At 39.0% G+C, this 15,347-nt stretch overlaps 1 protein-coding gene, 1 non-coding gene and 1 pseudogene across 6 annotated transcripts in view; 2 read left to right on the top strand and 1 right to left on the bottom strand.

Annotated features, from left to right (window-relative positions):
• The window catches only part of Rin2 (Ras and Rab interactor 2), a 224,005-nt gene that overhangs the window by 181,333 nt on the left and 27,325 nt on the right, over positions 1-15,347 (bottom strand). For all 5 annotated transcript variants that reach the window (XM_047538224.1, XM_047538244.1, XM_047538217.1 and 2 more), the window contains one exon: positions 2,418-2,534. In XM_047538224.1, coding sequence (XP_047394180.1) covers positions 2,418-2,429 — 12 coding nt within the window. In that variant the 5' untranslated portion in view covers positions 2,430-2,534. The remainder of the gene's footprint in view (positions 1-2,417; positions 2,535-15,347) is intronic.
• LOC124975636 (40S ribosomal protein S4, X isoform-like) lies at positions 11,899-12,682 on the top strand (annotated as a pseudogene).
• On the top strand, positions 12,752-12,857 carry LOC124978342 (U6 spliceosomal RNA). The gene has a single exon (XR_007107379.1). It is a non-coding gene; the product is annotated as a U6 spliceosomal RNA (small nuclear RNA).

Here is a 15,347-nt window from a genome sequence, read left to right as displayed (position 1 = left end):
ATTAATCCATTCAGGAAGGACCTGTCCCAACAATCCCACACCTCTTAAAGGCCCCAACATTCTCAACAGGGTCATTTTGGGAACCAAGCCTCAATGTGAATTTTGGTGGGGACAAACACAGCACATGCCAATGTCAATTCTCTAGTGGTGTGTATCTGCTTTCTCCTCCCTTGAAATTACTCTATTTGGATAACAATCTAGTGAAATATAGTGTCTTGGAGCCCTATGTAGTTCCTGTTAGTATTTAGTTTAGAGTTGCATTTTATGGCAGTTATTTATTTATACAAGTCAAACTTAAAGATGTTTTATCTAACAGGAAAGACAAAGGAAGTGAGAAAGAACTCTGTGGCTTCGTCAAAGTGCATCATTACAATGGAGACCAAGTCTAAAGAATCCCTGAGCAGATAAAACCAGTCAAGTTTCCTAAGTGACCCAAGCTTTGCTTGATTTGTAAACAGAAGTGAAACTTAACTTGAGCTGTTCCTTGTATTTCCAATGTGATAAACCAAATAAGACAAGCGTATGGTTTTAAACAAATGTTTTCTTTCCTTTACTTCTGTGTCCATCCTATAAAAGCCCTGCCCCCTACACTCCCCCTTGTTTCCCTTGGTAGAGCTCCAGCACCATTTCTGGTTTGGATCTTTGTGATTCATGAATTGTTGATTGCTCAAACAAACTCTTTAAAATGTTATTGTGCTTTGATTTATTTTTTTAACAGTCTCAAAAGACAAACTTTCAACATCAAGATAAGGCTTCAGTATTTATATCTGAAACTATTCACATTCTTACCCTATCATCATCACCATCAAGAAAACTCACATTTAATACTGTTTGGTACATATTTAATATGCACTTATAAATGATCTACTAAAGGTCAGGGTTTGTGCTGGAAGAAATGAGGTGAGGCATATGAGAGGGAGATCAATCCCTCACCTTCAAGGTCAAAGGAGGGGTAGAAACCTCACACAATGATTGTCATTTTACATGATAGAGAAAAGCATATTGTATAAGCTCACAGAAGGAAGATTGACATCTTCCCAAGAGAACTTTATGTTTAAGCCAAGGTAGGAGGTATTTAACCAGGGGCCTCATTAAGGAAATAGAGTTATAACATATTGTTGAAAGCTAGATCTCTATAGTTTTATCCTCTTGTTCTCTTACTCCAAAAAAGTTTGCTCTCTGAAAACAGTTGTATCTGAAGGGATCCAGCTCCCAACCCAGAAGAACCATGGTTTTGGAATAGTGATGAATCTCACAAGCTTGAAACTAGGCAGCCCTGGGTTTGAATCCCAGCAATACATTCATTAGTGGTGAGGGCTTGGGTCAGTCATTTACTCTCATTTGACCTTCATCTTGGTACTTGTAATTGAATATAATGATATTTACCAATTGTGTTTCTGAGAGTTTAAATGAAGAGCTCAAAAGGAGAATGTTTATTTTGTTCACGAATCTGCCACAAGGGCAGGGTTCATCAGGGACAGATCATCTGGCACAGCTTGTCTGTGCTCTCCCAGCATCAATGGGGGTGACTTGGAAGGTCTGGCACCAGCCTACTAAGGTCTCCCTCTCATGTCAGTGGGTTGTCAACCCCTAAACGTGGCCTCTGCAGGATCTGGGCTTCTTCACTATATGGTGGCTGGGTCTCCAGGGCATGCATCCCAAGACCATGAATGAGCCAGGTGGAAGTCACATCACTCTTGCTGATCTAGACTTTAAAGTCACTTAGTGTCACTTCTGCCACATGGTCTGTGTCAAGGCAGTCACCAAGTCCCTGTCCAGATTCACGAGGAGAGAAGTAGACCTCCCCTCCTGATGCAGTAGCATTATTCTGGAAGAGCAGTGATAGCATCATGCTATTTTTGGAACATATGGGCTTCCATAGTGACCCAGATCAATACCCCTTTAATGCTCATTTTAAGATGGAGATTTACAATTCTATAAGGAAAAAAAAAAAAAAAAAGATAAAAAGTGGGCATGAGAGAAAGGTAATGGAAAATATAGGAGAAAGGGAGAGAGAGGAATAAAATGGGTATTCTTGGTAACATCTCTGTCCCCAGTTGTTAGCTGGGTTATTTGTGCTCCCGTCTCTAAGGTGGAGCAACAGCAGTGCCTAGATCACACTATGTGGTAAGAATCAAATGAAAGAATCCTCAAAATGTTTGAGCCATGCCTGGCATGTGGTTTGAGCCATACTTAGAACCACTAAGTATGGGTGCTCTACTCTAAGTTCTCAGAACTCCTAAACTGTCCTGATTGTGGGGTAGCCCTACTGCCAACTATATCATGAACAGAATCCCTCCAACACCTGGAGGTAATTTCTACTGCACCATTCCAAAGCAAGGCACGCCATCTCCCCAAGTTCACCAACAAACCTGGAAATGAATAAAATTCCAGAGCGCCATGCACTAGGTACTTACCTTTTCAGGCATCTCTTCTCTGACTTCAGTTCATCCCCGATCTCCCCACCATGCTGAAGGGTTTGTACATTTGATCTTTCTGGTTGAGATTCAGAAGTCCAGACCTCTAGTCTCCACCTACAATACACAGAATTCATCATTTAAGATTTGTATACATTTCAAAAACACCATAAACAACCACACAGAGGAAGAACCTCTTCCTGACCTGGCTCCAAGAGGAGACATGGACAGATGAGAGCACAGTAGTGGCCTTTCCTTCCCGAGCTGATTCATCTCCACCTCTGCACCAGGATACTGGGCAGGGGGCTTTCTTTATCAAAATATTTTCTGTGCCATTGCTCAAATTTTAAAAACTCCAAATGGTTTTTCACTTTTTTAAAAAAAAAACATTCTGTCATCTCTGTTAATTAGGCGACAATTCATTTTTTCCCTTACATCTTGCACCACTCAGTTCCTTCTAAAAGGGCCCCACAATCTTCCAGTCTAGGCATCTGGAGATGGGACTAATCTGAACATGAAATTCCCATATTACCTCACATTTCATTTTAACTATTTCTATCAATGCCCTACCCTTTCCAAAGTACCTAAAAACAAGAATGCAGTCATCCTGCTTGCAAACAAAGAAAGCAAAATAAAATTGTTGGATCACAAATCTAGTTCTCTTTGACCATCACCACTAATACTCATATCCTCAGCAGAGGTGGACACTATTTTAATTTAGGTTATAGCTTTCTAGATTGCTCTGTGCATTCCAGTATTCAATCATTCAATCACGGGTGTGCACATGCAGACACACAATTTCTTTTTTAAATAAATGTTTATCATGAATTTGTTCTCCTTGCTTGTTCCATTCTTGGGATGTCTTATCAAACTCCCTACAGCACTATAAAATTCTCTTATTTTTTTCCCCACTACTTTCATAATTTTTCACTGTCTCAACTCCTCTGTGTCTGCCTATAATTGACCTCCAACTTCTCCACCAGAACCTCCCTGGCACTCTGTAGATGTCACATACATCTCTTCCTTCATGTCTAGGCCCCTGTTAAGTCTCTGGTCTGGAAAATCCTCCCTGGCCCTCTGCAGTTACTTAAGAAGATTCCAGTTCTCAGGCTTCAATACAACATATTTGGGCTTGAGTTCCAGATGGATCTCTCAGACAAATTAACTTTGGATCCTTATGTATAAAATGGGTGACTATAATAGCAGTTATAACCTGCCTAACAGCAGTGATTAGAATCTATAATCTTTGATTGTCCTAAAGAACAAGGAAAATAATCCGTGGAATGCACTGGCTCATTGAAGGCAACTCAGTAAATGGTTACAGTAATATCAAGTGCCATCATCATCATCATCGCCACTTTTACAGGTTTATTTAAATCCTACTCTTCTTTCTCCTTCTCTCTCTTTTTTGTTTTTGTTTTTGTTGTTTGTTTTCAGATGGGTTATCACTGTGTTGCCCCAGCTGACCTCAAACTCCAGGAATGAAGTGATCCTCCAGCTTCAGCCTCCTGAGTAGCTGGAACTATAGGCCCATGTCACCACACTGGACTTACACTTTCCCTCTTGATCCAGATTTTCCTCTGAACTCCTACTTCATGAATAGAACCACTGGAAAATAATCTTAAAAAACTCTAAGCTCGGGCTGGGGAGATAGCTCAGCTGGTAGAGTGCTTGCCTCACAAGCACAAGGCCCTGAGTTCAATCTCCAGTACCGCAAAAAAATTAAATAAATAAATAAATAAATAAATAAATAAATAAACTCTAAGCTCTATTTATACCACTTTACAATAACTTCTAATAGATAAGAATTTGAATTTAGTTTACCATCCCTCTGTATTCAGGATGGGCTGCACAAATGGTAGACTAAGAGAGACAGTGAATAACATCAGGTTATCCTTTCAAGGAACAAAAATTCTAGTGCTTCTTTCCGTATGTTGTTTATATGACAGTATTTAAGAAGTGTGTACAAATTAAATAGGTATAAGTGCCCTATATTCTCACTGTTATACAGTTATGAAATCAAGCACAATTATAAATTGTATAAGAACAAGAATGTAAATCAATACCAAAAAAGCAACTTGATTCACTTAATGCAATGAATGAATGTTTGTCAGTAATTAAGTCACTGCTCACCAGTATGGTGGAGTTGTGCCTTCTATGAGGGAAAGGGCTCAAATAAGAGAAGAAGTCAGTAATTACCCTGGAAGTAATATGCCCCATTGGAGAGGTTTGTGCTAGTAATTTGCCTATCTGAACTACCATGAAGCTTTCGTTCATTCACCTTCAGTAGATTTTGGTTTACCTTGTCTTGAGGCAAAAACATTATCTACAGCTAAACCCTTCTCTGTCCCTGCAAACTCTGCAATGGTCCTAATTGGGATGACTTAGTCTTGAGGAAAATAAAATTAAACAACCTCAAACCCAAAGGCAGGCATTTAACTGCAGAACTTGGTCTCAAAGCTCAACATCTCAGGGGTTCTCAGCTCTGACTGCACATTTGAATAGCTTCAAACTTGCACCAAACACAGGTTACATCCCAAATCAATTACAGCAGGATGTCTGCAGGGGAAACCCATACAACCCTGTTTTCTAAGCTCTTCAGATGATTCCAATGTGGTAAAGGTTGAGAATCAGTGACTTAGTAATTCAAGACTTTCAAACTCATCTGTCTTCCATCCACAGTGATAAATATATTTTATAACACAATCCATACCCAAACACATATGTATGAAACAGAAACTTTATAAAATAATACTTATCTCTTACTACTAGTCATACACTCTGATTTTTCCCATTTCCTTCATGTTTGTTTAAAAAAAAAGTTGGAGCTGGGTATGGTGGCACACACCTGTAATCCCAGCTATATGGATGGCTGAGACAGGAGGTTCACAAGTTTGAGACCAGCCTGGGCAACTTAGCAAAATCCTGTCTCAAAAAGTGTGTGGGGGGCAGGCATGGTTTGGGGATGTGGGGATGTGATTCAGTGGTAGAATACCTTTGGGCTCTCTCTATATATTGGTTTTAATCCCCAGTACTGAAAATATATATAATTTAAAAATAAATAAAACAGTATTGAATGTGCTCAACTTTACCTAATAATTCAATAATAATTCATTAGAAGTTTATGGTTCAGTTTAAAAACATTGCTCTAGATGATCCAGAACACAATCTGATAAATTATTCAAGATTATGCCCTGAAATAAAAATAGATGTCAAAAATCCCCCAAGGAATATGAGAATAAGTCCTTATTTGTAGATGCCCATTTTGAATCGCTATATTATATGCCAAATTCCTCATTTTATGAAACAGGAAAAGGTCAAATTCATATACACTTCCCTCTTGCAGGTCCATGGCTGTGTTTGTTCTGCTTTGTCCACTAGCTGCTATTTTATATTGATATTTGCATGTGTCATTTTGTCTATTTGAAAAATCCTTAAACAATTGCATTGTGGACCCGTGAACTTAGAATGATGCTATTGCCCTGTGTGCTGTTCGGGGGCACTGGTGTTAGTTTTCCTTTGCACACAGACCATGGTGCATCCCAGCATGCAGCAGGATACAGGTCTTTGTATCAATACTTGGCTGAGTTTTAGCATTTTGGCACATATTTCCAATTGGGAGTTAAAGATAATAGCCCTCTAGAGAGACTGCTAAAAAGCACATGTGGCCTCACAGAGGAGGTTTGTGGTCACTAGTAATATCTTAATAGTTGTGCAGCTTTCCAGCCTAGAAGCCTCCCACCACTGGGTTCTGTGGTTTCGGGTTCCCACTGCCCTTACTTACCACGTGGGCAAAACAGAATTAAATGTTGCTCCACAAGGTACAGTTTGTATGAATGTTGTTGCAGTAGCATGCACAAGTGTTTCAAAGCTTTTTGAGGATCTGAGAGAAGGGAACTCCACCAGGCAAAATGCTATTAGTCAACTTCAAAAGGGGTTTTGGCTTCAAAAAACAATAAACAGCCAAACCCAAACAATGTAAAAAAAAATGCACAACCACAGAAATGAAATGGTGTACCCCATTTATGTTCAATGAATCAAAATGCAGTCTGTAAAAAATCAAAAATAGAAAAAAAAAAAGAGACGCTAAACTGGTCTTACACTGACTATATATGACACATGCTATAAAATCTTACATACAGAAACTTACAATGCTGTCCACTTAAAACATGATTTATGTAAGAAAACAAAACTGTGTATTAAAACAAGAAACAGGCTAAGGCTTCCCTCTGAGTCAGGGTTAAGCAGCTGGAACAACTTGGGAAGCTGTCCCAGCCTTTTGGGGGTAGTGTGCATACAAGAGCATTTTCTCAGCAAAGGGCATCTGCTTTTGATTGTTACTGAACTTGAACAGGGTTATGTTCCTAAGAGAAATGCTAATCCTCCCAAACTTATATAGATGCCTCAACAAACTAGAAATGTTTCTAACCTTGAGAATTTTAAATTATCTTGAATTTTAATTTAATTTTCCTATAGAGAAAAGTCAAATTTATGGAGGTTAAGGAGAACTGTCTTGCAAATTAAATAAATGTTGATAAAGCATCTGGGAAATATGAGTCACTATTCTCATCAGAAGCCCTCAAGTCCTTATAAAGAAATTTATAGGGCTGGGGAGATAGCTCAGTTGGTAGAGTGCTCACCTCGCAAGCACAAGGCCCTGGGTTCAATCCCCAGTACCACAAAAAAAAAAAAAAAAAAAAAAAGAGAGAAATTTATAAATTAAAACTTGAGGTAAAAGCAAGTTGAAGAGAACATGGAACTAAGGATATTTCTTTTTCCTTAATCTACTGCTAGTTGGGAAACTGAAGTAGTAACTGATTTTTCCATACATTTTGATAAAGTTGTCTAAAAGACTCATGCACACTGTTCATTATTGAACATCATTAAATATTTGCAAATATTTGTATATGCAGGCAACATGCTTGATATCATTTTGAAATGTGATTGGTACAATTCATCTCTAACTAAGCCCTCCACTTTTTTTTTTTTTTTTTTTTTTGTATTCTGTTCCATATACATTGACTATAGATGCACTACTCTTGGGATTGTTGATTGTGATCATTGGTATATTATTGTGATGGGTTGAATGTGTTCCCTAAATTTTATGTCTTAGAAACTTGGCCCCCAGTTCAGCAGTGTTGAGAAGTGGGCCTTTGGGAGGAAGTTGTATCATGAGGACTGTGAACTTGTGAATGGATTAATCCACTTATGGATTCATAGTTTAATAGATTTGGGGGGAGGGACTTTGTTATAACAGTGATCTCTCTCTGGCTCACTTGCTCTGTCTCACCATGTGATACCCTCTGTCATGTTATGATGCAGTAAGAAGGCCAACAAGATGCTAGATGGCATTATGCCCCCCAGCCTCCAGAATTACAAGCTAAATAAACCTTCCTTTTTTTTTTTTTTATAAATGATCCAACTCAGGTATATTGTTATAGCAACAGAAAATGGATGAAGAAAATTATTTTCTTTGATCTTCTCTCAAAGGAGGTAAAATAGGTTAGGTTCATTCCACCTCTCTGTATCCAAGCTTCACAGATTGAAAGACTGAGTTAGCAATTTGATTAATTTCTGTGGGTACTAAATACTGTCCATGTCATCTTCATGAGTGGACCATAGTGTTACCTCATTGTAAGAATTTGTTCACTCACCTACAAGTTTTTTCTATCATTCCAATTCCCTGTATGTAGTTCCTTACCTATAGATGCCTCAGTATCCACCATTTGGAACTAACATCTAAGTTTGTTCAACTTTTCTCACAGTTTTTCCTACAAACACAGGATTCCCAATTTTAAAAAGTATTAAAATATCATTCCATAATACTACTAAATGTGCAGTCTCACAAAGTAAAACCAGTTTCTTTGTTGTAAGATTTCTGGAGAATCCATGCTAGCATAATCTAAAAGGGTTACAATATGTTTCAGCATATTCCAAAATACTTTGAATTTTTCTTCATGAAAATCTCAGGATTAGGCCAGTTGTCAAAGATGCTGTCTTGGAGTACTTTTCTCTTCTACTTTTCTTTTTCTTTCTTTAAATTACTTGTATGTACATTTGTCAGCTTTAACCAACACCTAAGATAATCAGCCTATAAAGAGAAAAGGTTTATTTTGGAACACAGGTTTGGAGGTTTCAGTTCACGATTGATCCCACTGCTTGTAGGCCTCTGGTGAGTCCCCACATCACAGGAGCTTGTGGCAGAGCAAAACCACTTATATCTTGTCAGGGAAGCAAAAGAGAGTGAGAAAGGAGAATGCCCCCAATAACCTAAAGACCTACCACTACAACCCACTTCTTAAAGGTTCTACTAACCTCCTAATAGCTCCACCTTGGGGACAAAACCTTTGATACATGGGTCTTTGGAGGACATCGAAGATTAAACTACAGCACAAGCTATCTTTCTGAGGAAGAAGTAAAAGAGGAAAAGTAACATTCAAAGAATACCTTGCTACTATTATCAGAGTTAAGACCTATTTTTGGCTGTCCAATATCGCAGTCACCAGCCATATGTGGCTTTTGATCATTTGAAGTGTGGCAAGTCCAAGTAGACATGTGTTGTAAGTAGAAAATACACACTGGGTTTTAAAGACTTAAGACAAAAAAATGTAAATTACCTCAATAATAAATTTTCCTATTAAACACATTTTGAAATACTTTGAAATAACTGCACATTACATTTCAGTTGGATGGTGTTGCTCTATAGAATACTCCCCAATGCCTTTCTAGTCACAAATATCCCTTGGCTAGGCTGGAATATTTGCTATATTCTGAATACACACACACAAACACACACACACACAAACACACACACACAATGCCATATTCTGACACAGACACACATCACACAGAGACACATAGGATGCGCGTGCGCACACACACAGACATGCACACTACTATATTCTGAATACACACATCACACAAAGATACACAGGATGCACATACATACACACACAGTGCTATATTCTGAATACACACATCTCACAGAGACACACAGGATGCACATACATACATACACACACACACACACACGGTGCTATATTCTGAACACAAACCACATATACACAAAGTGGCCACCCAGTTTATGACACCTTACTCTCTGCTGCCACCTGCTGTTGACATCTTGCCCATCTCAAAAAACAACAGGCACGGCTAGCATCAAAAAATGATTACAGACACTTTTCTCCCTTGAACCACCCTGCAGCCTGTGAAGTGGGGAGACTTACATTCTCATTTCCTAACTGGAGGAGGTGAGGAGACCGGCTTAATGCCATGAGTTGGCAAAACCCAGATTCACTTTGGCTTGTCAGTTACCAGTCCCCACCTTCAACCCACTGATGACTCCTGTTCTGAGTTTCTCCCAACATGGATCCCTTTCTCCTTTGAGTCCTCACGTTACTGAATTTATAAAGCTTAGCTTATACCTTCCTCACAGAACATATTACTCATTACATAATATTATCTTTATTTTAATGTTTGTCTCATCCACATGATTCCCCTGAGGACCAGGATAGATTCTGCTCTTGTTTAAATCTTCAGAGTAAATCACATTTTGAGGCCTCAGTCAATATTTGATTAATGCAAAGCATATTACAAACTTGATTGTCCACTACTGGATACCTTTTTAAAATGTAGATTTTTTCTATTGAAATAGGAATTGAGTCAATTACTCACAGTGGAACCTAAAAAGAAAAGCCAAGCCTGCCAGAGTTCTAATTTCCCTTCTAAAGACCTTCCCAGGGCAGTTCCTCTGTCTACAGGAACACTCTCTTTCAGTCACACTGTCAGTCTGACCTTGTCAACTGCTCTGGTTATGTCCTTACATGGGTCCTGCCTGCTTGGCCTTCCCAGTCATAAAAAAAAACTACTGGAGAAGAAACTGGGTGGATGAAGGAACAAAGGAAATACATATTTCCTTTTCAAAAATTACAGAAGGAATTAAGATCATAATTATGGGTAATCCTAAAACATGGGCATTATCTAGAATAGACATAATGAGAGTGGAATAAAGATGTCTAGTTGTCCCAGTGCTGACCCATTCCAAATGCTGATGTTAGGATGAGAACATTAACATTGCCTCCCAAACATCTCCCGTTCACAGTTCTGGGAACACTCACCCCAAGGAATCACTAATTTTTGGTAAAAGACATTGTAGTACCGATGAAAGATAAGGATTTAAATTCGTTATAAAATTCTAAAAGTATAATTTGCACTCCCTTTCCAAAGAATTTGGTGTAATGAAGATTTATATTAGTGTCGATTACTTAAAATGGACTTCTTGGTTAACTTTCCTCAACCAGGGATTTTGATGAAGGGGTGTTGCTGTGACTTTGAAGTTTTTCTCACTTTCACACAATAGTATCAGAGGCAAAGGGCCCATCACTTCTCCTGGTGGATCATCTTTCACTCTGGCATGTTTTCTTTCAAAGATCAAGAATTTTGTTGAATTTAAATTATCTGAACATTAGTACTGAACCTATCAGAATAAATTCTTTGAGTCTTTTTTAAACATAAAGGATTAAATTAAATAAAAACCACGAGATGTTTTTGAATCATTTTCTGAAAAAAACACATTTGCTATTTGGGAAACTTCTAAATCTTCAAAAATGGCAAGTAATACCTATGTACATATGTACCCATGACAATTTTTGGACCATTTCTAATTTTCTAATTCTCTTTTTTTTAACCAATTAATGAAACAGGACAAAAAAAAATTCATGTGTTTATTCAACTAAACAAGCACTTGTTGATTTTGTTCAGGGTCTAATCTGGACACTGTAGAAACACAAATGAGGTCTTGTTTTAGATTTGGGTCATCTGCCAGGGACGGAGAAGATGAGTGCATTTCTGACTGAGGGAGTGTGGGCAACAGCATTTTAGTTTAGATAGAACTATTTGGCCAAAAGTAGATGTGCCAAGGTATAAGCATTAGGATCCCACCTGACCCTAACTGGAGATTCCCACAGGAAGGCAGCCAGGTAAAGGCCTGGACAAGGAGAAGGATTTCCATTTACAACACAAGCCTGCAGGAACCACTGACAATCTCTAAGAAGGAAGTGGGGTGCTGGAGGTGAAGAGCCCCTTAGGGCAGGTAATGGAGATGTGAATTAGGGAACTATAAACTTGAACTAGAAAAGAAGGTGCCAGACAGGAGAATCTTTGAGGGAGGAGACTGCATCCAATTGTGCAAGGCAGGAGGAAAGGGGGTCAGAATTGGCCACCCAGAAGATTAGGAAATTGGGAGGAAAAACTGGCATGAACAGGCGGATGGTTATTATACTATTAGGTAAGTTGAACAGATCTTGAAAAATCCTCTTCCCCAAAGCCCACATACACAAATAGAGAATAAAGACAGAGTGGTGTAACAACTGCTCCCCCTATTTAGAACAGCTAGCGATCAACTTTTCTGTGTGGGACACAAGCAACCACACCTGCTGGTCTTATTAAAACTGGGGGAGCTCTTTCCGTGCCTAGAGCAGCCATGACTCGCGGTCCCAAAAAGCATCTGAAGCAGGTAGCAGCTCCTAAGCATCGGATGCTGGATAAATTGACTGGTGTGTTTGCTCCTCGTCCATCCACTGGTCCCCACAAACTGAGAGAATGTCTCCCTCTCATCATTTTTCTAAGGAACAGACTTAAGTATGCCCTGACAGGAGATGAAGTAAAAAAAGATTTGCATGCAGCGCTTCATTAAGATTGATGGCAAAGTCCGAACTGCTATAACCTACCCCGCCGGTTTTATGGATGTCATCAGCATTGATAAGACTGGAGAGAATTTCCATCTGATCTATGACACCAAGGGTCGTTTTGCCGTTCACTGTATTACACCTGAGGAGGCCAAGTACAAGTTGTGCAAAGTGAGAAAGATCTTCGTGGGCACAAAAGGAATCCCTCCTCTGGTGACTCGAACCATTCGTTACCTTGATCCCCTAATCAAGGTGAATGACACCATTCAGACTGATTTGGAGACTGGCAAGATTACCGATTTCATCAAGTTTCACACTGGTAACCTGTGTATGGTGACTGGAGGTGCTAACTTGGGAAGAATTGGTGTGATTACCAACAGAGGGAGACATCCTGGCTCTTTTGACGTGGTTCATGTGAGAGATGCAATGGTAACAGCTTTGCCACCCGGCTCTCCAACATTTGTGTTATTGGCAAAGGCAACAAACCATGGATTTCTCTTCCCCAAGGAAAAGGAATCCGCCTCATCATTGCTGAAGAGAGAGACAAGAGATTGGTGGCCAAACAGAGCAGTGGGTGAAATAAATGGTCTCTAGGTGACATGCCTAGAGAATAGAGGTCTTTGTACTTAATCAAAATGTAGCAGGATGGTGCTCGCTTTGGCAGCACATATACTAAAATTGGAATGTACAGAGAAGATTAGCATGGCCCCTGTGCAAGGATGACACACAAATTCGTGAAGCGTTGCATATTTTTAAAAAATGTAGCAGGATGAAAAAAAAAATGGGGGAATTGTGGTATCAGTGGGTGTGTGATTATTTCATTTTTGGATAAGTTGAGTCTGAAGTTCTAGGGGAGATCCAGATTGAGAAATGCAAGAGACAGCTGAAGAATTGCCAGAGACAAATGGATATCTCTATATCCAGAAAGTAACACTTTCATTAGGAGGAAGGTAATAGCTTAGAATAACCAGACACACTTAGGTTTATTTCTAGGTGCCACACTGAAGAACATGATAAAAGTGGGGACAATCCAGACATGAATGATGAATGATTGACTTGGAGAAAAGAAAAGGAGGAAGGGCTCCATCATGTGAAGGCGGCATTAGACTTACCAGTAACAGTAGGAGGCGGACACAGAAACAATGGATAGAAATTGGGGGAAGGCAAATTGCAACACTTCAGAATGAGTGCAATTTCTTCCTCATGGAAGATTAAAGTCCAAACCGGACAACAGCCCTGAGAATTGTTATAAAGAGAACTGAAGATTATGATGAGAATTACACAACAGTCAGATGTCCCTGTCACTCCCATGACCCCATGGGAAAAGGAAGATTGGAGCAACAGATATAAGGTAAAGAGCTACCTACAGAGAGCAGGCAGGCAGGTGAAGGCACAAGTAGATAAGATGCCCAGGACACAGACTGTAGTGAGAGAAAACAAGTGAACTGCAGAAGTAATCATGTGCAAAATGAAAGAAGCTAGTGGAGATAAAAGCATTGTCGCATTTGCTGGTAGATGGATAGAGCTGGAGAATAACATGCTAAGCGAAATAAGCCAGTACTAAAAATCCATTTTCTCTGATATGCAGATGCTAATTCATAATGCGGCGAGGTCGGGGGGACCAGGGAAGAAAAGAGTTACTTTAGATTAGAAAGAGGGGATTGAAGGGAGGGGAAGGGATCGTTATGGGAATAGAAAAGATAGTAGAATCAATCGGACATTATTACCCTGTGTACATATATAACTATAAAACCAGTGGGATTCTACATCATGTATAAACAGAAAAATGAGAAATTATACTCCATTATATATGATGTATCAAAGTGCATTCTACTGTCATGTATAACTAATTAAAACAAATTTAAAAATAAAAAAAATCGCATAGGACTAGAAAAAAATTAAGAGTGCCTCATTAGAAAAAAACAAGGGAAGGGAAATGTTAAATTGATAAGGTGCATAAATCTTAAGTGAACAGAGCTGTTTTTAAGAATTCTTGCATACACTAAGGTAATGAAGATAATTTCATATATCCTCCTCTAGAAGGTTGATTGTCTTAGTTTAAACATTTAAGTGTATGACATGAAATAACTTTTCTGTATGGCATAGGAATTAAGCTTCATTGTTTCCTTATGAATATCTAACTGAACTAGCACCACCTGTCAAAAAGAAATTAGATCACTTCACTCGGACCTGCCCAAACCTAGGGGTTCTCATTGTTCTGCGAAGAAATCCCCGGTCTCTCTCCTTACGCTCTGCACTGTGACTCCTTTTAAGTTCCATCTCTTGCCACTCTCTCTCTCAGCCACTTTGCTCTTGGCAAGGAAAAGAAATAAAAGTTATTAAAATTATGATTAAGTACATCATCTGCCCGCTGTGTGCAGAATGGCCAGTAGGGGGCAGGAATGGCTGCCATATCGCAAGCAGAAAGCTATTGGTCCACCTGAGAAGTGATGACTTGACCCAAGTTGAAGGCATTGGGAGTGAGAAAAAAAGAGGAAAACCTCAGGCTGCCTTTTTTGGGGAGAGTAGGCAGATGTTATTGAATTGTTGGTAGCATGGATTAAAGGAAAAGCAGAAAATTAAGGATAACGGTAAGATAAAGAAGACTGAAAGAAAAATCATTTGGAGATTGTTTTAGTCAGCTTTTTCACTGCTGTAACTAAAGGATCTGACCAGGTTTGGAAAGAGAAGTTAGGAAAACTACCCCATTCACAATAACCTCGAAAAAAATAAAATACTTGGGAATCAATCTCACGAAAGAGGTGAAAGACCTCTACAATGAGAACTACAGAACACTAAAGAAAGAAATTAAAGAAAACCTTAGAAGATGGAAAGATCTCCCATGTTCTTGGATAGGCAGAATTAATATTGTCAAAATGGCCATACTATCTAAAGTGCTATACAGATTCAATGCAATTCCAATTAAAATCCCAACAATGTACCTTACAGAAATAGAGCAAGCAATCATGAAATTCATCTGGAAGAATAAGAAACCCAGAATAGCTAAAGCAATCCTTAGCAGGAAGAGCAAAGCAGGGGGTATCGCAATACCAGGACTTAAACTATACTACAAAGCAATAGTAACAAAAACGGCATGGTATTGGTACCAAAATAGACAGGTAGATCAATGGTACAGAATAGAAGACACAGACACAAACCCAAATAAATGCAATTTTCTCATACTAGACAAAGGTTCCAAAAATATGCAATGGAGAAAAGATAACCTCTTCAACAAATGGTGCTG

This window comes from Sciurus carolinensis, chromosome 2 (genome assembly GCF_902686445.1).
Source record: "Sciurus carolinensis chromosome 2, mSciCar1.2, whole genome shotgun sequence".
In the NCBI taxonomy this organism is placed as follows: Eukaryota; Metazoa; Chordata; class Mammalia; order Rodentia; family Sciuridae; genus Sciurus; species Sciurus carolinensis.
The sequence above is the reverse complement of the archived record's forward strand: the minus strand, read 5'-3'. Positions and strand labels throughout refer to the sequence as shown.